The 22,864-nt window shown below is 32.9% G+C and overlaps 3 protein-coding genes, 1 long non-coding RNA gene and 1 other non-coding gene across 6 annotated transcripts; 2 read left to right on the forward strand and 3 right to left on the reverse strand.

Moving 5' to 3' along the window:
* Positions 1 to 284: 284 nt before the first annotated feature.
* Positions 285 to 356, reverse strand: TRNAK-UUU (transfer RNA lysine (anticodon UUU)). The gene has a single exon. It is a non-coding gene; the product is annotated as a tRNA-Lys (tRNA).
* Positions 357 to 3,843: 3,487 nt separating this feature from the next.
* Positions 3,844 to 8,651, forward strand: LOC107644962 (ankyrin repeat family protein). Its single transcript, XM_016348941.3, has 7 exons — positions 3,844 to 4,058; positions 5,406 to 5,498; positions 5,591 to 5,678; positions 5,806 to 5,870; positions 8,082 to 8,150; positions 8,234 to 8,283; positions 8,392 to 8,651. Exons 2-7 carry the CDS (start codon positions 5,421 to 5,423, stop codon positions 8,519 to 8,521), a joined length of 480 nt encoding a protein of 159 aa, XP_016204427.1. The 5' UTR covers positions 3,844 to 4,058; positions 5,406 to 5,420; the 3' UTR covers positions 8,522 to 8,651.
* A 1,726-nt stretch (positions 8,652 to 10,377) lies between these two features.
* Positions 10,378 to 12,829, reverse strand: LOC107641567 (triacylglycerol lipase 2-like). The gene is made up of 9 exons (XM_016345051.3): positions 12,650 to 12,829; positions 12,256 to 12,363; positions 12,013 to 12,153; positions 11,668 to 11,778; positions 11,433 to 11,576; positions 11,282 to 11,322; positions 11,115 to 11,197; positions 10,915 to 11,010; positions 10,378 to 10,697 (listed from the first exon to the last, which is right to left on the reverse strand). The coding sequence occupies exons 1-9, from the start codon at positions 12,827 to 12,829 to the stop codon at positions 10,378 to 10,380; spliced, it is 1,224 nt and encodes a 407-aa protein (XP_016200537.1).
* Positions 12,830 to 15,459: 2,630 nt separating this feature from the next.
* Positions 15,460 to 20,504, forward strand: LOC107644963 (ankyrin repeat family protein). 2 transcript variants are annotated; one of them, XM_016348942.3, is made up of 5 exons: positions 15,460 to 15,972; positions 16,371 to 17,130; positions 17,638 to 17,674; positions 17,753 to 17,886; positions 19,834 to 20,504. In XM_016348942.3, exons 1-5 carry the CDS (start codon positions 15,528 to 15,530, stop codon positions 20,246 to 20,248), a joined length of 1,791 nt encoding a protein of 596 aa, XP_016204428.1. In that variant the 5' UTR covers positions 15,460 to 15,527; the 3' UTR covers positions 20,249 to 20,504. The 2 variants fall into 2 exon arrangements, with proteins under 2 accessions (XP_016204428.1, XP_088345180.1); XM_088489054.1 differs by having other exon boundaries at positions 15,460 to 15,886; positions 16,354 to 17,130.
* A 138-nt stretch (positions 20,505 to 20,642) lies between these two features.
* On the reverse strand, positions 20,643 to 22,158 carry LOC148566416 (uncharacterized). The gene is made up of 2 exons (XR_015883774.1): positions 21,939 to 22,158; positions 20,643 to 21,709 (listed from the first exon to the last, which is right to left on the reverse strand). It is a non-coding gene; the product is annotated as an uncharacterized LOC148566416 (long non-coding RNA).
* Between the last annotated feature and the right edge of the window lie 706 nt (positions 22,159 to 22,864).

A 22,864-nucleotide genomic window follows, 5' to 3' on the forward strand; every position in this document is an offset into this window, starting at 1 on the left:
AACCTATAATTAAATGGGCTGGCTTGCAAAATAAATTAGCTGACCTGTTTAGCTCGTTTAATTTTTTCTTATTATTTTTTTTTATATATCTTAGGTTCTAACAAAAAATATTTCAAGTTTCAACCCAATAATTAAAAGGGCAAATTTTTTTTCCTGAAGTTAATATTTTAATCTAAAACATGATTAATTTAAATTGAAAATGACCTATTTAGACAAAAAACACAAGTTGATCTATTTAGCCAGGATACCATTTCATAGAGTTTTTTTTTTGTGACTATATTAATCGCCATCTGTGGGGATCGAACCCACGACCACGTGGTTAAAAGCCACGCGCTCTACCGCTGAGCTAAGATGGCTTATAAAATTCTAAATCATCATGCTTCACTATTGCTACCAACACTTGAGTAAAATTGTTTGAAATATATTGCACACTAAATATAATAGGTAACTGATTAATATTAATCTAGATATATTAATTAGAATTAGATATATGTATATTTATCAATTGGTCAGACTTGATATCACTTTCAGTTAACACTTTGAAATGCCGAGAATCAACATTAACTCTATTTTAAAAATACTTGTTATAGTGACAATTCAAATATCCTTATATATGTATATTGAAAAAACTTAAATTATAATAGCAACTTTAGTTGGGGACAAAAGAACGAAGTTTATGATTATCTAATAAATAAAAAATTTCAAAAATGTTACATTGTATAGGTTTATCACGTCAAGAAATAGAGATCAGGATGGGCCAAACGAAAATGCAAAGATATAAGTTGTTTGAGGAGATAAAATATGATTTATATCTTGGTTGTAAAAACTTTTTGACATTATCATTCATAATTCAACATTATAAAGTGAATTTCTTATATTTGATAAATTTTAAGCAATGTTAGAGATTGGGTTATGCTATCATTATGTCAATAACTTTCTATATATACTCCTCTCATACTTTTTTTTTTCTTTTTTTTTTTTCAAAAAAAAATCAAAAAATTATTGATATTAAAATAAATTCAAAGTCAAGTGCTGAAATGCATGCAAAGTTCTTGAGAAGGATGGAAGTCAAGCAAGAAAAGATGCTTCATTATCGACAACAATAACAATAATAACGACGACAACAATAATAACAACAACAATTGAGGCTGATCAAAACTCTTGGTAATAGGGAAAGGGAATGGAATTAAACAAAAAAAAACCATTTTTGCAAAAGAAAAAGAGGAGATTATAAAAAAAAAAAACTCTTGCAAAAGAAAAATAGCTGGTTTTAGAAAAAAAAATACATTTACAAAAATAGCTACATTGTCAATTGATAAATTTCTTGTTAAGTTAACAATAAGTCTAATGAAAAAAACATAATTCGATGAGAACAAATGAGATAATATTGAGTAGTAAGACGAGGATTATATTAATCCAAGTGTCGCTAAGGATATAGATAAAACAACCAAATGTTATTTTTTGAAATCTCTTAATACTATTTAGTTTTTTGCTTGTTAATTATTTTATCTCTTCTATTGTTCAGTTCTTTACATATGTTAATCATTTGAACTATTACAATTATCTTTTTCTCTTTTGTTGTATTTTGGTAGTTTGAGGTTTTTGTTCTTTTACTATTCTTTAGTTCTATCAGGTAGTGTTTGTTTTGAGGTATTAGGACAAAGATTGAGAAACTGAAACACAGTATCATGTTTGTTGGTTCAGAGACTGGTACTAAAATTTTTGTTTCTGTCCCTAAAATTTCAGTATTTCAGTATCTCCAAAAAGTAGGGACACAGGGGACTGAAATTTTTAGAGACAGAGACTGAAATTTTAATAACATTTTATACCTAAAATACCTTCATTTCAATTAATTAATTCCAATTTTATCTTTTGTGTAAATTAAATTAGAGTTTTATTCTTGTTTCAATTTCTGTCTCTCACTTTGCACCAAATAAAATACTAAAATTTATTTCGGTCTCTGTCTCTTAGTCTCAGTCTCTCAGTTTTAGTCTTTCAGTCTCTGTCTCTCTACCAAACACTACCTCACTATTTAGGGAGCGGGCTCATGTATTCACGGTCACAAATTATTTTTATTCTAATTTATGATATAATAATTTTAGCCACTTCAAATATATGCATATGGGTGTTACATTCTTTTTTTTAGATGATTATTTATTCGTGAAACTACTAATTAATCAACAAAAAAGGAAGTGCACCAATTTTTCGAGTATGAATTGATTTGTTAAAATCTTGACAAGAATTATATATAAGGATTTGAAGTTTAGTTGGAGACCATCAGACCAAAATTGATCAAAACTGAAAATGCCATTGTTGTAGCTTCGCCAAATCCACACAGCAGTCAAGAAAAGAAAACCATTCTTCTTAACATTTAAAGCAAACCAATTCTGTAAATTATAGTTCGAGAAAAAAGATTAAGAAAAAAAGTCGTTCCTATGTCACATAATTTTAGCCATGCTACAATTACGCAAACAATGAAAAATAGACTCCACTCCATTGTAGCAACGAGGACAAATATTAGAATTAGCAATATCTCTTTTAGTTCGGAAAGATGCAATAGACAAAGTCTCATGAAAAGCAAGTCGCACACGAAATTTAATTTTTTCTGGAATTTTTAATCTCCACACTTACTGCCAATTATTGTTATGCTGCCAATAAAAGATTTTGCGCAACCCATTCATACCCATTCTTGGCCGTATAAAAGTTAGAATGTCCCCAAATTCAACCAGTTTGTGGTCCACATTAAGCAATAGAGTTGTATTTGTTGAGCTCAACCCGCACATTATCGGGAATAGAAGAATAATACTTCTTTAAACACCACCTACTATCCCCCAAATATCTTGCACCTTGAAATCCAAATAACTAATATGAATATAAGGAACATTCATTCGCAAAGGGTCCTCTAATTTTTATTTGTCAAATTAGAAAGATTGATCCAACAATTTAATACATCAAAAATACTCTTCTTTAAGATGGATTATGGATAGAAAGAAGCTCACAAAGTGAAGTATCAGATAAATATTTAGCTATCATCATTTGAACCTAAAATTTCTCTTTTCTATATAAAAGATGTCAAATTAGTTTTTTCAAGAGAACAATGTTCATTTAGCGAGCATTTTTGATATCAATGTTCATTGTTTAATAGTGGCTAGGTTATGAATTATGATAAGAAATTAAGAAATGTGGATAAATAATTTAGGCTCGTTAATTTTTTTTTTTGAGATTTATTATGATTGATTAATTAAAAATTTAAATTAAAAATAATTGATTTCTACACAATAATATTTTTATGGGTTAGTTCAACAAGTTTTGTAGACTTTTTTTAATTTTAATCTTATAATTTTACAAATAAAAAAAAAAACTAAATTCTACTTATTTAACAAAATAAGGTGGTCCGAATTGAGTCTAAAAGAATGACAAAACTCTTCTACGTGTGAAATTTATGCAGAAACTGTTCTAAACGAAGATTCAAAAAAAAAATTTCGCGTAAAAATAGAAATATAAAATAAAATTCTACCAAAATTAATCTAGAAATCCGAGTAAAAATTTCTATCCTATTTTCATTAATTTTCAAAATTTGTGAATTTACCTAACTACCTTAAATATTTTATTTCTATTATAGATGTTTTAGTCATTTCATGTTATATATATATTTTAATTTTCATTTTCATTTATCTCTTTTTCTTATCCCTAAGCTACATTTAAAAGAGGAATCAAAATTAAAAAATTAAAAAAAATTAAATTAAATTTTATTTTTATAAAATATATTAAATAAAATTAAATAAATTTAAAAATAAAAAAATTAAACAAATTTTTATTTTTATCAGTCCGTTCCCTCTGTCTGCAGCTACCCCCCTCAGCCCCTCTCCACTCTTCCTGCTCACCCGCACTGTTCGGTCTTTGCCACTGTGGTCTGCCGTCTCTGTTCTGCTTCTGCCTTGTTGCTGCAGAGCCGGATTCCACACCTCTACAGCTGTCCCTACGGCTGCACTGCTGGTCAACACCACTGCAGCCACCTTCATTTTCTACACCACACACAAAAAATTAGTCAAATTGAGGTACGGGTTTCTTTTAAACTAAAGCATTTTTATTTACAATTGCAAGTTTAATAAAAAAGTATTTACGGGTTGATGATTGTTTTATGGATTGTTTACCTTTAATGAGAGTTTGATTGATCTAATTTTTATGATTGACGATGGTCATGAATGGTTGATGATTACTCAAGTTTATGAATATAGAAAACCTAATTATGGTTGATTGTGGTGGTGGATGAGGATTGATGGTTATGTTAGTTTAATTGGAGTTTAATGTGGTGTTGAGATCATGATTGGTGCTAAATTTCTAGGTTGGAAATCCAACTGGAAATCCAAAAGGAATTTGTTTATGGTTCATGGTTATAATAATGAAAGTTGATGTTGAAAATCTTTTTAACGTATTAGAGGTTGAGAAATTGTCGAGGAATGGTTGGTTTTAATAGAACCTTAAAGGAAATATGTCCAAGTTTTAGGGGAGGTTATGTCAATTTTTTTCTAATATTTAAACGAAAGTAAGTAGGGATTTGTGTGATGGACTTGGTTATCTCTTGATTTTGGTGATGATTGATTGATGATAGAATGATTATGATGATGTTGGTTGAGGCCCATTGCCCCTTGGTAGGTGGATTAGTTGTCTCTAAATCCTTGAGTTTTAAGGAGAGTGGATTCTGAGATTAGGAGATAAGTTGATGAATGGATAAAGAATAAAGTTAGGTAATTTGTAGTTATGGAATAAATAGGAAATTGGTTCAAGCTTGGATAAGTGGGTTTTGGGCATAGTTTGGAAATTAAGTTAAGTATATAGGTTTGAGGGTCACAATAGTTAGTAAGATTAATTAGAAAATGTCCTTTTATATAACATCATCATAAACATGTAAATTAACAAATTCCAATAGAATTGTCCATTTATATAATATTATTGTTAATTCTTTACCTTGGTATAATTTGTGAGATTAAGGTTTTATTTATGTAGTAAATATTGTTGCTTTTGTAGGTAATATCATTTTCTTCTAGTTAAATTGTTGATTTTAAGTTATTGATTTTTGAGTTAGTGTTGTCAAGTTTTTAGGATGGTATTTTTTAACTTAATAATGTTAATTTTGGCAGATGCTAATTTTTTTAGTTAAAATTATTAGGGATATTTTAGTTAAATAGCATAAAATGCGCAAGAATATTCCATTTTACCAAACACAGGAATGTTAATTCCAAGGAACCTTATACCTACCAACATGGTCAGATAAAATTCAGTCAGAGGAATTTTATGCTATTCTTAACCTTGTAGCTACCAACATGGTCAAATAAAATTCAGCCCACCTTCCAAACACACCAATATAGATTTTTGGATTCATGTTTTTTCTTTGGCTTGAACAGTGAAGTGGACTGAAAATGGATGAGGCAGAGGCAAATACAACAGTGCAAGCACTGCCTGAAATGATGTCAGCGAATGTGGAAGCCTTGCTTGAGGTAATGACAAACTTCTACCATTTTATTGTTTGCTACACATAAACTCTTTCAGTTAGCATGAATCTCAATGTGAAGTATTGAATGTTTTGAAGGCCGCGAGGTATGATGACATGGATGATGTTGTGATCTTAGCATCTAATGGTGTTCCTCTTAATTCCAAGGATGAACAGGGTAGAACAGGTATATATATGGTTATATAAAATTAGTAACTCTGGCATGGATAACCAAATTTAAGAAAATGAAGTGGTTATGATGCACTTTACCTTCCATTTGTAGTTAACTTTGCTCCTTTAATATATGAATACAGCTCTTCATATGGCTGCTGCTAATGGGCACATTGAAATTGTGGAGTACTTAATTGGTCAAGGTGTGGTGAGTGGCTTTTTCATAAATATTCTTTTTATTGCTGTCTTTTTTATCATCTCAATTAAGTCATTGTTCAATTACCACTATATGGAAAGTTGTTTTCTGTCCTATAGCAAATCACTCAATTGATCATCACCACTTTTTATCTTTTACACTTTTCAATTTAGTGGTGTCAAATCATGTTCAGTGATGTTCTGCTGTAGTAGCAGCAGAAGAGTAGAAGATGTAGTATAGAATGATGGAAGGGAGTGGAAGTAAGAGTGGAAGAGAGATTGGATAATAAACAGAGCAGGTGGAAGATTTCAAGGTGATACCTTCCCAGTCTTTGATGTATTCATTGAAGAACTAAGTACTGAAAGGAAGGAAACAAGGTAGCGTTTGAGAGACTACCACTCGCCTAAGGTCATGCCCAACCTAGATCCTTTTCTGCCCTATTCATTTCCTTTGTCCCACCTTGTATACACTCTCAGTCGTCTCTCCTATATTAGAATTCATCCCTCACTCGTGCCCTTCCCACTAACTTTTTCAGCTGTCCTATTTGTTACCTCAGCTTGCTTCAGCATTCTTCACATACCTTGTCATGAGAGTATTCATGAACTCAAATCCCCTTAAGGCATTTCATCAAACACTACCTCTCAATCCCCAGTTCACCAAACTTAGCAAACATATCACTGTACTTAAACCTCAACAGAAAACTTTACAAGCATAACCTATTATCATTGAGTTCCAGAAAAAACAAATTCTTCGACGAAATTTCATCAGATATACTGTTTGCTTCTCTCATTTCAGCCATATGAAGCGTGGAATGCAGCAAGCTTTGTTTTGAAGTAGGTGTTGTGGATTGCAGATGATGACATAACAGTGGAGTTGTTTGACCATGAGAGGGACATGGAGTTGGCAAGGGGTGAAGCAAGGTTCCAAAATGGAGGGAAGGGGAAGGAAAAGTATGGGATGTGCGAGGAGGAGGGTGTTATGGGAAATGGGTGAACGTCTTGAAAACTGAAAAGGGTGGTGTTGCATGGTGGTGGCTTTAGTTTGAGCGCGAGTTCATGAAACATGAAGGTGCAGGAGAAGGACCACAATATGTAATGGAATGAATAATGGAACATTTATGGCTGTCAGGTGAAGGAAATTATCAAATTAAGGGCATATTGTTCAAGGAAAGGAGAGGAGAAAGATTTTTTTGTAGGGGGGGGGGGGGGGGGGATAAGCCATGAGGGTTGGATTTGAGAAAGAGAATGAAGTGGCAGTTGCATGGTGGTTGTTGTGGTAATATGGTAGTTGGTTGGAGAAGAATAAATAGATGACGATGAAGGAGAAAAATAAAAGAAGGTATTTTTGGAAGAAAAAGGTTGAATTTTGACCGGAGGACAAAAATAAGATGTTTGATATAAAAATAATGTGGTTCAAACGTTAGAGATAAAATTAGGGCTTAATCTAATCGTTAGGGACTTGAGCAAAACTTTATCCAAAAACTATATAACATTTCATTATTTGAGGATTTTGCAGATTCTGAGTTTCATCTTGTTAATATTATTATGTTTATTGTAGTAATTTTAGATTTTAAGAATGATGTTATCAAACACTAATTGTGTGACTTTTGTTCATTACAATTAATTTTTTCCCCCTTGTTTACAAGTAATAGTGTTATCACTTTCAGAAAGCAGTCAGAACAATTTTTTACTTTGTTTTACCAAATAATATATATGAGAATTTTTGTGTCCGCTCCCTGCAAATAAAAACATCAATGTTTGTAACTGTTGTGTTTAATTAGAGTGTTTCCAGTGGATCAATCTATAGCTTGTACATTTTGGTATGCTTTGGTCTAGGAAAAATCAGACATGATTTACTTTATATTTATTTCATCTTTTACCCTATTTGACTGTAGTCATACTCGTTGATGAATGCATGTAATTCATCCTAATCCCACATATCAAATAGCACTAGGAAAGACTTAAAGAATCCGTTTTAAATGTTGGGAATGTCATTCATGGGATGTGCTACATCAATTAACTAGAAAAAGTATCCACACTGCTTTGAAAGGAATGAGAATTAGATTGCAAACTTACGAGAGTTTAAGAGTCAATTCGTCTAAAGTAAGGGGCAAACGAAATGTGGAAATTGACTCATGAACCCTTTTATATTTCTCTCATGTTTCCCTCTCCACCTATGCTCTTGCACAAGATGGGGGTTTAAAAATGGGTGTTTGAACGACAGGATCTTAATGTTGCAAACGAGGAAAAGAATACACCTCTTCACTGGGCTTGTCTCAACGGACATGTTGAGGTAATACTGTTTTGTAATAAGAGCATCCCTCCTTATTTCACATATGATGGTTTCTTTCTTATAACAGGCAAGTGTTGTTTCAGGTTGTGAAAAAGTTAATCATGGCTGGAGCTAATGTTGGTGTTTTGAACAGGTTTGTCACGTTACTTGAGTTTGAAGCGTTTCAAAATGTATCTATCTATCTATGCGGTGCTTTGCTTTTTCTCATGCATCCTTTTTTCATAATGCATCATGTTTTCAGTCATGAGAGGACTCCAATGGATGAAGCTGTTACTAGAGGCAAACTAGAAGTGATGGATGCAATTAATGAAGCAGTCGCACTAGTTGAACTTCGTTGCGCAATGGTTTCTACACAAGAATCTTCAAGTTAATGTAATGCAAAGCTTTTTGTAATGGTTGCAGATGTTTTCCTTTAGACTAGAATGGAACATAATTTAGAGTGAAATATATTCCATCTTCAGATATAATTATATAATACTATTTGTGTTCTCTATTTCTAAATTATATACTTTTGTCCCTATCAAATTTTAAAATATAACATTTTTAATATATTTTAAAACGACATCATTTTTTCTATATACTTTTTATTAGTAGTTATGCATACCTTCCTAAATAGTTTGATTACTCTCCTAAAAGAAAATAAAGATCATAATCATAAAAATAAAAAATATATTATAATTAATAAAAAAATTTTCTTTTAAATTTATAAATATAATAAAGAAGAATGTTAGAGGACTATTAGAATTTATTATTTTTTGTCATTGTTTAGCTATTAATATTTAGGGTAAAGTACTAAATTGGTCCCTTACGTTTGGGCGTAATTCTGTTTTGGTCCTTAAGGTTTAAAGTGTCCTATTTGAATTCAAAAAAGTTTCATTTAACTTCAATTTAGTCCCACCGGAAGTCAAAGATAAATAATTAACGAAATGTCCTATATGACAGCAGTATAAGAATAAGGTCGATAATATAGAGAATAAGTACAAGCTCCAGAGGCACAAAATCAACCGTGATGCATCAATACATTTATTTATCATTTTTCTTATAATTAAAATGAAATATTTTCTATAAAACTTAAAAAAATGTTAAATGCATGTATTGATGCATCCACGGTTGATTTTGTGCTTCTGGAGCTTCTACTTATTCTCCAAATTATCGACCTTGTTCTTATACTGCTGTCATGTAGGACATTTTGTTAATTATTTATCTTTGACCTTTCGGTGGGACTAAATTGAAGCTAAATGAAACTTTTTTGGATTCAAATAGGACACTTTAAACCTTAAGGACCAAAACAGGATTACGTCCAAACGTATGGGACTAATTTAGTGCTTTACCCTAATATTTAAAAGTATAGGATAAAGTATATTGTTAGATTACTAAATTAAAGAAACTAGACTAAAAGAATTGAGTTGATGGTTAAGTAATAGACAAAAATAATAAATTCTGATAGCTCTCTAACATTTCTCTATAATTAAATTTTATAATTAAATAGCCATTTCTAACTATAAAAAATTCGAGCACGGTAAATTTATCCACAAAACAAGAGAATTAAAGTTGTACCCATGAAAGATTGGCTCTATACGACAAAACTGTTCAAACTCTACAAAACTATCCAAAAATCTCAAATTACCCTTCTTCCACGACTTACCATCACTACCAGCATCATCATCAGTTCATCACATTACCGACAAATTTATGTTATTTTCTATGTTCATTCTGATAAGATTTGTTTTTTCTCACTACTAATATATTTACTATATGAGTCTTGATTTGAAAGACATGATTTTATTTTATTTGGTCGTTTTAGCCTTAGAACCAGTTTAATGGTCTTTCCACAAGCCAGCCTTATGACTCTTTTACTGTATATGTTTCTATTTTATACTTTTATACGTATTTTCTTTTCCGTAGTTGTGGTTGTCAAAACTCAAAAGTAGTTAACTTTTTTTTTTTTGTTTGCACCAGGATATCCATCAGACTAGTAGCCCAATGACTAATCCCTCGGGTACTGCAGAGGCAAAGTGGGCGACCCTCCCAAGCAAGCAAACTCCATTCCCATCCTCCAGTGAGTATCGAACCCGGGAGAGATGGTTAAAGGACACAGACCCTCATCCATCTGTGCCAACTTGCGATGGTTCAAAAGTAGTTAACTAGTTTTGCATTGTTGAATGAGTATTTTGCTTTATTGAAACCTTGAAATGAAACCTACTTTTACAAGATTTGATGTACAATATCAATTAGCAGCGAAGAAAGACATAAGGGGATCATAAACAAGTTTGTGAGCATTGACAGCCATAACAAAATCACCATGAGCATAGTCTTTGATAAACACCTGCACGAGCTTATTCCTGTCATGATCTTTGAGCTCCGACAGCAAAATTTGGACATCCGTTACATCAGCTAACATGTCTGTCCCTCCATAGCCAAAGAAAAGTGGGAATTCTTTTGGAATGCTAGCCATATCATAAGGAGGAGGATTAGGTTGTCCATAGTGTTGTATATTTTCTTCTCTATGTCCATAGTTATATTTTGTAATTTTCCCTGTTCTTATATCTATTCAAATTGAAGCCATATATGAAGAAAGATTAGTTCATCAATTTAGAATTTTATAAAAGTATAAATAAAATACTTCAAATCAAACAATATCTTGTTATTTAAAATTTATAAAATAAAATTATCAATAAGATAAGACTTTCAACATAGAATACCTAAAAAAAATTACCCTCAATAACAAAATTCTCAAATATTATTATCTAATTGAAATACTTACTTTGTGATAGATGTATTAAATTCTTCGTTGATGATGCTTGTGGTTCATAAGTAGCAATTAATTCCAGCCTTGAACCATTTATGCAGCAATTGGGACCTAAAATTTTGATTAATAAATTTCAAAATAACGCCTTATTTTAGTGAAATCAACATATATATGAATAAAGTGTCTGAAATTCATCATTCCAATGATATAAGTACCTGTAAAAAGATCTAACATATTTGAACAGTCCCTCGGTTTTAGTGCTTTGCAAATTTTCTTCAAAAGTTTGGATGCAATTGCCCTATTCATTAGAAGAGCATATTAGTAGTGAAAAATTTTGAAAAAGTTAAGAAGTGAAAAATTAACATAAGGTTCTTTTCATTACTCGTTGGGAACGATTTTACGAATGCCTAACCAGTAAGCTTTCTGTAAAAAAAAAATCAAAAAAAGAGAATAATTTTGTTATTTCGTATTTGTTGACATTTTCATTGCTCAAGTAGAGTATATTTAATTTGTGTGATTTATGTGTATCTTACATCTGCCATGAAAAGGTCACCAGCAATCTTGGATGGTGGTGAAGTAATATGATTCAAATGAGCAATTGGGCTAAGTAATGCCGCTGATCTCAACATATTCAATAGTTGATTTTGGGAGAATGCACCTAAACCTATTAAAGTACCCTGAAATTCCATGTTATGGTTATTCATAAACACACATATGTATAGTAGGATGATTTAAATAAGATAACAAAAAGTAAAAACCAGAACTCACCAAGGAATGACCCACGTAGTGCATTTTTTGACCGGTATGTTTGAATACATATCCAACTGAAGCAGGAAGATCGTAACTCAGTAACTGATCCCATGTCCAATCCCAATATGCCTATTAATAACAGAATAAATTAGCTCAAATCTAGTAGTTAAAATTTGATTTCCTCCAAAAGTTTCATAATCTGATAAAGTGGACGACCCTCCCAAACAAGCAAGCTCCATTCTCTTTCTCCGGTCTTGTTTGGCGTCGAATTTCAAAATCAAATGTAAAAATTTATATCTTATATGAAACATGAAGAGGACTAATTAAGTGTATTTATTCAATATAAAAAAAATAAAAAATAACCCTTTCATCAGGAGCAAGTGATGTATGGCCTTTGCTATATCTTGACCCACGAGAATTGGCAATCCACACATCATAGCCGTTGTCCGCTAAGATATATCCCAATGATTCTTCTGGATTATTGTACAACCATATGATACCATCCTGGAAAAAATATAATTGTCTATAATTAATGAATGTTAAATAAGATAAGTTCTGACTTATTTACCCAACTTCTCATATCTCTATTGCAGTAACACAACTTACCACAAAGAGTCCATGTTGCAAGAAAACTGGTGGCTTGTTTGCTGCCTTACCGGATCGCGCCTTCGGCATCCTCTGCAGACTAAGGATGTAACCATCTTCTGTCGTAACCTGATCGAGTTCAACAAAAAAAAAAAAATTTCCTTCAAAAAAAAAATACCTCCAATGGTATACATGGGAATAACCTTATGGAAAAGTCTAGGGGACCAGCAACTTTGTTAAATTCTGACCAGCATGTAACCAGCAAAGAAAAATGAAACATTGGATGAAATCTCACACCAATCTCACACCCTTAAAACCATCATTAATGACTATTTGATAGTTACAAATCACAAAAGTTGCTGGCCCCTAGAATTCCTCTAAACTTATTATTACAGTAAGTAGTAATAATATGCACCTTGTGTTCTTCACAAGTGTAACCGTTTTTCTCTACCATTATTTTGCAAATACCGGTATCTGCTGCAGCTATAGACGACGATGCTGGCAATTCATTATTTTCTTGCAGTGTTTTTCTCCCATGCACTGCTGTAATGCGAATCAATAATACCAGAAGCAAACTAGTAACAATATTGGCCATTGATAATGTGTTATTATGTTCCAATGCGTCTTCAAAAAATGCTTTCAATTTATTAGTACCAACTTTTGACGTGCAAAGACGAAGATTGAGAATATATATATATATATATGCTTTTCACCTTACTAGTTTTAACATTTTCTTTCTCGGGGTGGAGTTATAAAGTGTTCACAAAGCTGTGATCAATGGATACTTAGTTAGTGTTGAATGGCTAATTTTTTATTTCCCATTGTGCTAATGCATTATTGGTGCCGAAGTTTTAGAAAATGTTGACCAGCAAATAGAAGGACAAGTGGTAAAAGTTGGTCACTGGAGTTTGATAACGTCAATGACGTTCATTCTCCTGTTATTTCTCAGGTCAATTCTTTTTTATCTTTTTTATAGATATAAAATATTTGTATTATCCCATCAATATTTGTCATAATCTTGACTATATAACATGAAAAAGAGTTGAATTGTGTTATACTTTATTCCCTTGGCATCTCCATCAATAGAAATACCAGAAATTATTTTTAATATAGAAATGGAGATGGTATTTTGGTTGAATATTGATATTTGAAGTGTATTACAGTATTGTGGAATTCATTTAACACGCCCCCACGTATTGGCCAATATGCTCCCACGTGTTGGTCAGGATGTTGCCACGTGTCCAACACGCTCCTACGTGTTGCACCACGCCCCCACGTGTTAACCTTTTTACCTACAAAATCCACCCATCTGTAATTACACCAAATAATTTCATTTCCCAAAAAAACATCAATATTTTTTTTATATACAAAAAAATCAGCCTAGAAATACCATGCTTTCAAGCTTTGTTACTCCTACTTCTTGAAGCAATATTTTAGCAATCTTTTTGGATGTACCACCACCAACAATTTCAGTCCGGGTATAATTTTTGGATTTGAATCTTCTAAAGTTTGAATTTCACTTTAGAAAGTAAAGTGTGATTTTGTACTTTGAATAGTTTCTCTTTCATATTTATTCTTGGTCCCACCTATGAAATTAATAATGAGAGATCACACTTTACTCTCTAAAATGAAATTCAAACTTTAGAGGATTCAAATCCATAATTTTCACCATTATCTACATTTGAACCCATTTTATTTTAACACAAACCTTAGACTTAGACAAATAAAAATAAAGAATTAATCTCTAAATTATGGACTCTAAAGATTATAAATATATATAGAAAACGATAATATAATATAAATATATATAATTATAATTAGAGTAAAGTAACAATGAAGTTCCTGAATATTTTAATTTTAGACAAATTAGTCTTTAAAGAAAAAAAAGTATCAATTTGGTCTTTTAAGATAGTAAAAGGTAAACATGATGTCCTTTTATCAATTCATCAACTAAAATCTAACGATAATGTTTATATGTACTATTAATTATTCTAACATGTCTGTCTATCTATGAAAGATAGTAATGTAAATAACAACTTTTGGAATGAAACTTCATTTATTTTGATAAGATTGTAACAAATACAGAGCAGTTGATAAATGATATATAAAAACTCAAAATAATATTGCTCATATGATAATAATGAGACATGCACCACTGTAAATAACGAAATATATAGACAATTCAATTTTATTTTGCACTATTTATTTTTTTGAAGACAAATTAATCTAAATTTAATATATTTAAAGATCTAATTATCATTTTACTCTTATAATTATTAATAATTTTCGTAGTTTAGGCTTTGGCCCTATAATATAGTAACATTAGAAAATAAAAAAAAATAAAATAATAATATATATAATGCATCATAATTCATATTCATATCCGATATCATTTTTACCTAAAACCAATTTCTTATCGTAATAGAAGTATTGAAAATTTGAAATTGATTTAGACATATAGTTAGAGTATTACACTACACATCATAAGTAAAGTAATAAACAAATATGTAATTAACTATATAGCTAGGCATGCATGTATAGTTAATTTAATTTAATTTATTAAGCAAATAGTTAATCAGCATTTTTTGATAGTTAGTTTTGTGAGTATCTAGATCTAGAAATGATGATTTACTCCTATTATGTATGTAAAAAGATGAAAATTTATATGTAATTAATTTTACAGTAAAATTAATAGTTTAAAATCGTTAAATAATTTGATTAATTTAACTAAATTTTTATCTAATATTTTTTAATTATTGATGTAAAGTTGATTGTACCTAAATTTTTAATATAAGAATGGTGAAAAAGTAGCATTTTCTTTAAATAAACGTATATGGCTGGCATTGAGTTAGTGTTTGTTTGGGCGCCATTAAATCAATAAAATAAGATCTTTTTTTAATAAAAAAGATCTTTTTTTATTTTTTAATGTGTTTGATAAATTTTTAATAATAAAAATAAAAGTACTAAAAAAATAAAAAAATATTTTTTTGAGAAACTACAATTTACATATTTTTTTAAAAGATCTTTTTTTTTTTAAAAATATTTTTTACATTGTATATGAACAAAAAAATACTTTTATCTTATTTTATCCAAACAAAATTGATAAATAAAAAAATCTTTTTACATGAGACATCTAAACTTAAAATTACTTTTACTTTTATAAAAGTTCTTTAAAAAAATCATTAGAAAAAAAAACCTTTTTTAAAAATTGCTTCGAAACAAGATTTTAGAGAGTTCGAGTCTGACTCCCTCTGAGAAGTAAAACCCTTTCTGAACAGAATCCTGAGGCAGTAATGGCGTTCATCGAGGACGGCATCGACCTGGACGCGTCGGACTTCGCGGCGTCAGTTCCGCTGAAAAAGGTCCCAAACGGGGACGTCTTCGAGGCGTCGAGGGCGGGGGACGTGGAGCGGCTGCGCTACCTGCTGGAGTCTGGTGTCAACGTGAACGCCCGCGACCAGTGGGACTCCGTTGCTCTCTACTACGCCTGCCTCGCCGGCCACCTCGACGCTGCTCGCATGCTTCTCGAGAGCGGCGCCATCTGCTCCGAGCACACCTTCGACGGCGACCGCTGCCACTACGCCGCCCTTAATCTCAAAGTCCGCAAACTCCTCAAGGCCTTTGAGGCCCGCCCCCCTCCCTTGGCCCCCTTGCAGGCCGCCCTTCGTGACACCTTCCTTTCCTCCCCCGCTAACCGCTCCTTCTATGACCTCTCAGACACCGACTTTCATCTTCCGGGTACGATATCCTCTTGCCCTTTCTTTTTTAATCTCTTTTGCTTCATTCCTCTGTGCCACAGAATTTTGAACCTAAAGAAAATAGTTTTGTTTTTAGCTGCTGAAATTGTGAGCTACTTATGAAATTGAATGGCAATCATATTGGACTAATTTAAATTACTTAGACCACTAATTACGAGGTTGAAATTTTAAGATATGATAATATCATCAACTGCATACAATAATGATTCTTGAGCCACTCTAATAGTACTGTATTTCTCTTTTCCGTGGTTGTTTTCTAATGTGGAATAGGTATGTCATAGTTGATGTTTTAATGTTGCAAAGAGCAAACGATTATTAATTGTGTTTTTCCCAAATAATGATATTGTGTGAGACTCAATAGTGATCTTACTGGAGTAGGTATTTCATCCACCCAGGGATCCAGCCGTGGCTATTTTCCTCCAGATGTGGTTTTTATTGTACATGGAAGGCCTATTGAAGCTCACAGAGTCATATTAAGCGCAAGGTCACCATTTTTTAAGAAAAAGTTTGAGACTGATTGGAAAGATCGCAGTGAAGTGAGATTGCCACGGGAAAAATTGTCATATCCTGCACTCTACAGCCTTATACACTTCTTTTATTCGGACAGATTAGAGATTGCTGTGGATGACATGGAAGATCTTGTGAGAATCTGTAAAGTATGCAACCTCGAATCACTGCAGAAAATTATCGAGAAAGAAGTCATTCATCAAAAGTATGCGGAATATAAAGCGTTGAAGGATGTAGATAACTCACAGAAACGATACATTTTGCAAGGTCTGTCCCTTCCTGTAGAAGACAGGCTTCCTGCAGCCTTGCACTTAATCCTTCAAACTGCCCTTTCAAATTCAACCCTTGCAAACGGTCAAGATGATGCAGTTGATGAAATGATTGCTGGCATAGGTGCTATGAAAATGGGTAGATCTATTGATGATCTTGCTGATGTATGCGTAAGAGTTGATGGGAAAAATTTCCGTTGCCATCAAGTGGTTCTTGCATCAAGGTCTGAATATTTTAAGACAAGATTGTTGCGTATGAAGGACTTCCATGAAGGGGAAGATGAGTTATATTTGGATTTACTTCCTTGCATTGAAGAGCATGATTTGAGTACAGATGCATTTGAGAAAATGATTGAATATATGTAAGTCTCCTTTCTACCCAGTAAAATCTGGAACTTTGAAATAGTGGAGGGACAGTAGTTGATAACTTTTCGTTGTTTGCTTATTATCATCTATATGTTATCTTGTAATTCAGGATTTTTCTTGATTCATATTAACCTAATATGTAATCTTTCTAATATGCAATCATTTGCCTGGTTTCACCTTGTATCTTCCATACAAGTTAGAATATGTAATCTCTATTGAATGAACACAATCAATTGTTTTCTAGTTGCAATATTTATTCAACATCATGCTTGTTTTAAGTAGTTTCTGGTTGAGTGATTCTAATTTGTGAAGATTGATTGTTTTGAGTTCATTCATTATTATTATTATTATTATTTTCTTGCAGGCCATTTTTTGTGTATTTTTTTTTTTAAATAAATGTTTCTAGAATTTTCCTTGTAGGGGTGCCTTCATAGCATGATGACATTTCTGTTTGCTGCAAATTTGATTATTGTAAATCTTATTCTGCTGTCTTATTGTTTCAGGTACACTGATGGCTTGCAGGATATAAACCCAGATCAGGTATGTATGTATATGTTCATATAGATTTCTGTTGGTTTTGTCTTGTATAGTCTTACACTGACAGTGTGTATTGAACAGGCTGAGGAAATGTTTGACGTCGCTTCTAGATACTTATTGTTTCCTCTTAAGCGTGCGGTTGCTGATGTGTTGTTGCCACACTTGGAGATGGTGTCACCCGAAGAACTCTGTCATTGGTTAATATTAGCAGACCTGTATGTTGCATTTCTGTCATGCTTGCTTTGTTTTACATTAGTGGCTGCAACTATTGTTCCATGTTTGATATTACACTTTGGTGGAGGGAAGGGATCTGTCAAACATTTCTATATTGTTTTCTCAATGTGTTTTCTATAGCTAATAGAGAGCAACTCCTTGCTCTCAGAAGAAGCCCTTTATACAAACCAAGAGAATTTTCTATCGGATAAAATATGTTTTTTGTCTTTAGCGTTTTTGAAATTCTTTAAAAATACTGCTAATGTTTAATTTGATTCAATTTCACTCTTAACATTTGAAATAAGTTTCAATTTTATCTTTACTACTTTTATTGTCAATAGTTAATCAGCATTTTTTCCAATTTTGCCCTTAATCTTTATCTTAGTGAAATTAACACAGCAGATGTAGTATTGAATGAAAAGGAAGTGAATCAGGATGATTTCACTCCTGCTATAGTTTTATTGGATTGGAAAAGTGCCGAAATCACAAGGAAAAAGTAGGAGTGTTGACTGAGTGTTGGAGAGCTAGCATCTTCTAATTCTGATCTGATTCCTTACTCTAATGCCTACCTCCCCTTCCACCATTCGGTTACTATTAATACCCCTCTTCTTCATTCTTCCCTCACTAACTGTACCAGGTGGCAAGTTAGTTACAAAACCCACCACAGCCCATAGTTCACTCAATTACATTTTGGTCCCTAATTTCTAATTAGCTTGATACGTAATATACCGTAATCTTCAAACTTCACCATTCTAATCTTCAAACTTCACCATTCTTGTCTTCTTCGTCCTGCCATGCTTCTTACCTCCAATGCTCAAATGCTTCCATCACATTTTTATTCTGATATCAGAATGCTTCTCCCCCTTTTCATATTTGAATACATTACGGTAGCTTGCAGTTGAGATTTGAGAGCTCTTATTCTGTTAACATATTGATAGAAATAAAACTTAACTATACAGAGAATAGTTCCTTGGTTTCAGACTTAGTCCTCTATAGATTGCACAAACAATGAAAATGCAATGAAGAGACATTTCACAGCTTCCTCTCCTTATATTAATCCCCAGTTTAACTGGATTTTCCTTTAATAGGATTCATAGCTTAGACATTCCTGCCTACCTGCGTTGTTGTAACAGTGGTTGACTTGTAGACAGCTATCCTTTCTTCCATAAAAAATATTAATAACCATTTGGCCCTATAATGCTTGTTTCAATATTTTTCACTAGTATGCTTTTTTAATTCTGTTCAAAACATTTTAGGCTCGAATTATGAAAGTACTGTTTGCTTAGCAAGCTTTATCATAATAAGTACTTTGCTAAGCTATTTTTCTGAAAATATGGTGGAATTTGAACTAATATATTGTGGTGCTTGTTCCTCAGATTTCATTATTTCCTGCCATTCATTGAGCTGGAATTACAAACTTGAATTGTAAATATGATTGAGTGTAAATAAGAATTACCCAAGTGATATTAATTCCTTTGTGCAGAATCTATCTTGGTTAGTACTAGGCAGTGTTTTATGTCATATATTCTGTACTATGCTTTCTGTTGTAACATGGACTATTAGGTGGTGGCAACTGGTAAGATGTCAAAAACTGGGTAATAAACATGAGGATATCTAGATATGATTGAAACCTTAAATGTTTGTATGGAAATTATGTTCACTTAACTATTTGGACGAATCACACTATCAGAAGAACTGAATGTCATGATACAAATAGTGTAATTGGCCTTAAAATTGTTACAGGATGAAATTACTCTTTGGTTAAAAGCATTTGTTATATAATTAAATTGTCTGTCTTGGAAGTGTTGTGCGCCTTCTGTGGTAACTTATGTATTTGTAATTTATGACATCATAATTGATATTTGGTCTTGTGATTTCACATCTAATAATCATGTAGCGTGCTAGATTATGTTTTTGATTTAGTAGTATTTGAGAATTTCCTTGTCCAGGTATGGTGTTTTCAAGATTCGGGAATATTGTCTGGACACCATTGCTTGTAACTTTGAAACATTTGCTGATACCAAAGAGTTCAGGGCAATGCTGTTGACTTTCCCTCCACCATCTGGAGACTCCTCTCTTCGTACTACTGTCCCAAGCATGCCTGGATCTGATCTAAAATCGGATCAAGGAAACCTTCTCGATGATTTGCGCGAGAAATGGCTTGAAATTGAAGCTGCTGAGCTCGACGAGAGAGATGAGAGTGCGTTGCAATTTGATAAGCGGCTCGAGATGCTTATGCTTGTTGCTGAGCAAGAAAAATCCGATAATTCAGAAGCTGATGGTATGGATGACCTCAAAACGTTGGGTTTGTCTCCAGACAGCACATTAATTTCAGGTGATGCAGAAAGAACTGTGATAAGTTAATTGGAATAAAATGTATAGCTTTTCTTTGTCAAAGATAGTAAGTTAGGTGGCTCGGAGTTCTTAAGTTGGGTTTTTGTAACTTCTGTTGCTCGAGCATTCATTTATTCATACGGCTCTTTCATAATCACTAGGTAATATTAGACATCTTCAATTCTTATAGTTATACGAGTGAGTGCGTGCACTTGTACTTTTCCTTAAGCAAGATTTGCACCTAAGCGTAATAAATAGAGTTCCGAGTTCAGGGGGTGAAATTATTGTGCTATAAAGTAACTTCATGTGATCTGCAAATCAATTCAATATCGACTTTATTGTGTTTCCAAACACACACCCTTATGTATGGCGCAAAGGAAATTAAGTTGGTATTCTTTTTCAAAAACAGAAAACATGAGAAATATTGAAATTAGAAGAAGCTGATCTCACGTATGATATATAATAAGTTAATGAAAACAAATGTTTAATTGTTTATTTGTTACCAAAGTAAGTTGTTAATGCTATGCATATTAGACATAGTGTCTTTATTTCTGGTCACTGTCTAGCCGGGATGAGGACCACTCGACCCCAACCTCAGTTTACCCTCATCAGGTGACCTTAGATGCTACTCTACATACTCCCCATGATTCACCGTTCAGGCCTAGCATCGGTATCAATGGCCACTGCCACTGAAGTTGACAGTTGCTGTGATACCAGACTGCTGTTGTCTTTGTCACCTGTGGCTGATACTATCCGGAAGCATCCCTGCAGCTTCCTTCCACGTGACATCTGTTCGCCCTGTCTTCACAGCACACCTCTCCCTCATCTTCTCTGATCGAGCCAGAGGGAGCTTCTCCTCTTTGTGCTCCTGTTTCGCTTTCAGAGGCTGCGTCTCCTTCAGGTCAGGTTGCTGGAACCTTTATGGTGGATCCCCCCTGCTCCATCCTCACCAGGGTTGCAGCAGAATCCGCCGTCCTCCTCAGTAAATTATCAAAAATACTATTTGTATACCAATCAGCTACTAAAATCAGCCACCAATATATTTGTGTATAAATACATGTGTGATTTAATTTATTTTCAATGTGTATTTGTCTTCCAACATGTATTTTTTACTCGTGGCTGACTTTGGTGGCTGATTTTGGTGTACACGCAGCATAGTTGGTAAATTATATATGTTAGATTACTATTATTACTTCAAATATCTCATCTGTTTTCTTCTGTTTTTTTTTGTTCTTTTCTCGAATTGTGGTTGTTAAGGGCAATTTCTCTAACAAATCTTATGAGTTATTGGACAAATGGGGAAGTTAATAAGGGGACTTTGGTGATCACTCTGTCGTTGCCATTACAACACCACCATTGTCTTCTGATTTTGCTGCAGATGAGGGGTCTGTACTCGCAGCAAGTGGTTCGGTTGAAACAAGTTTTGCAACGGTTGATGACGAAACTGAGTCAGGTAGAGATACCTTTGTTTCACGCAATCCTTTACTTGAACTGCAGACGCTCCCAAAAAAAAAAATTAGGAAATTGGATCTTGACAGTGAAGACTAATCTATTCTGTGAATGCTAGCCTGATAAGGTTTTCGGTGATAATAATTTAAAAATTTTGACTATTCTATTTGCATGCTGCCTTATAGAAAAAACAGCACATCAGGATCTCTAAAGATTCAACATTACAGCAATTTAATTAACGAAAGGATCACTACAATAACATCATTGTTACCTTGAAATAAGGAAAATCAAAGAATAGCATTTTCAGGTTCTTTGTTGTGCCAGACTCCACCACAATGGCATATGCTCCGCAATGACATCTTGGGTTGTCACCTTTAGCTGTCCGATTCCTCCCTCCACTGGATGCGCTGCCAATGCTTCGATCAATTCTAACACTTCTCCCTCGCAGGCGACATGGAGGATACGAGGAAAATTAGTGGACATGGGGCTCCGTTGCCGCACAGAGGAGTCCAGGGACACTTAACGTTTGACGAAGCAAGTTAACTCACATGTATGACAGTTTCGTTAGGGACTAATGAAGTAATTAAATTTAGTTAGAGAGTAAAATGCCTCGTTTGAAATTATTTGAAGACCAAAATAAGTAAATACTCTTGACAAAATTAAAACAATTTGGCCAATTCCATTATGTAGAACTCTTTATTGGAACTCTATCAAATACTTTGCCAACTATATAGAGGAAAGGATTGCTCATGGAACTAACGTGTTGAAGGGAGCTCCATGCTAAACAATTTTTATAGTTTTCAACTACACCAAATTAGTACACACACGTTATTATAAATTGTATAATTTTTATTCATTGTTGTGAAAACCCACTCTAATAAAGGCCAACCATGCAATAACGGAGCCTAACCTAACTAAATCCTGTTACACCAATGGCTAAGGTTCATCCATGCCAGCCGTTGCAAGTGCTTTGTCTTGCCATTTTGTTGTATTTACAAAAATATCTATACCATGTGTCACTGTAGGATTCAACTAGAAGAAATCTCTGTAAATCTTTTATCCAATTGTCTCTTCACCGTAGAGTGTCTCATATCTTAAATTTATAGACAAAATAGAAATAAGAGTATTTATAAAATGATTATTTTTAAATGTATAAATAAAGAATATTACTTTTTTTTTGTTTCCCATAGTATTTCC

The sequence above is a fragment of the Arachis ipaensis genome, chromosome B5 (genome assembly GCF_059453495.1).
Source record: "Arachis ipaensis isolate K30076 ecotype BB chromosome B5, ASM5945349v1, whole genome shotgun sequence".
Taxonomy (NCBI): domain Eukaryota; kingdom Viridiplantae; phylum Streptophyta; class Magnoliopsida; order Fabales; family Fabaceae; genus Arachis; species Arachis ipaensis.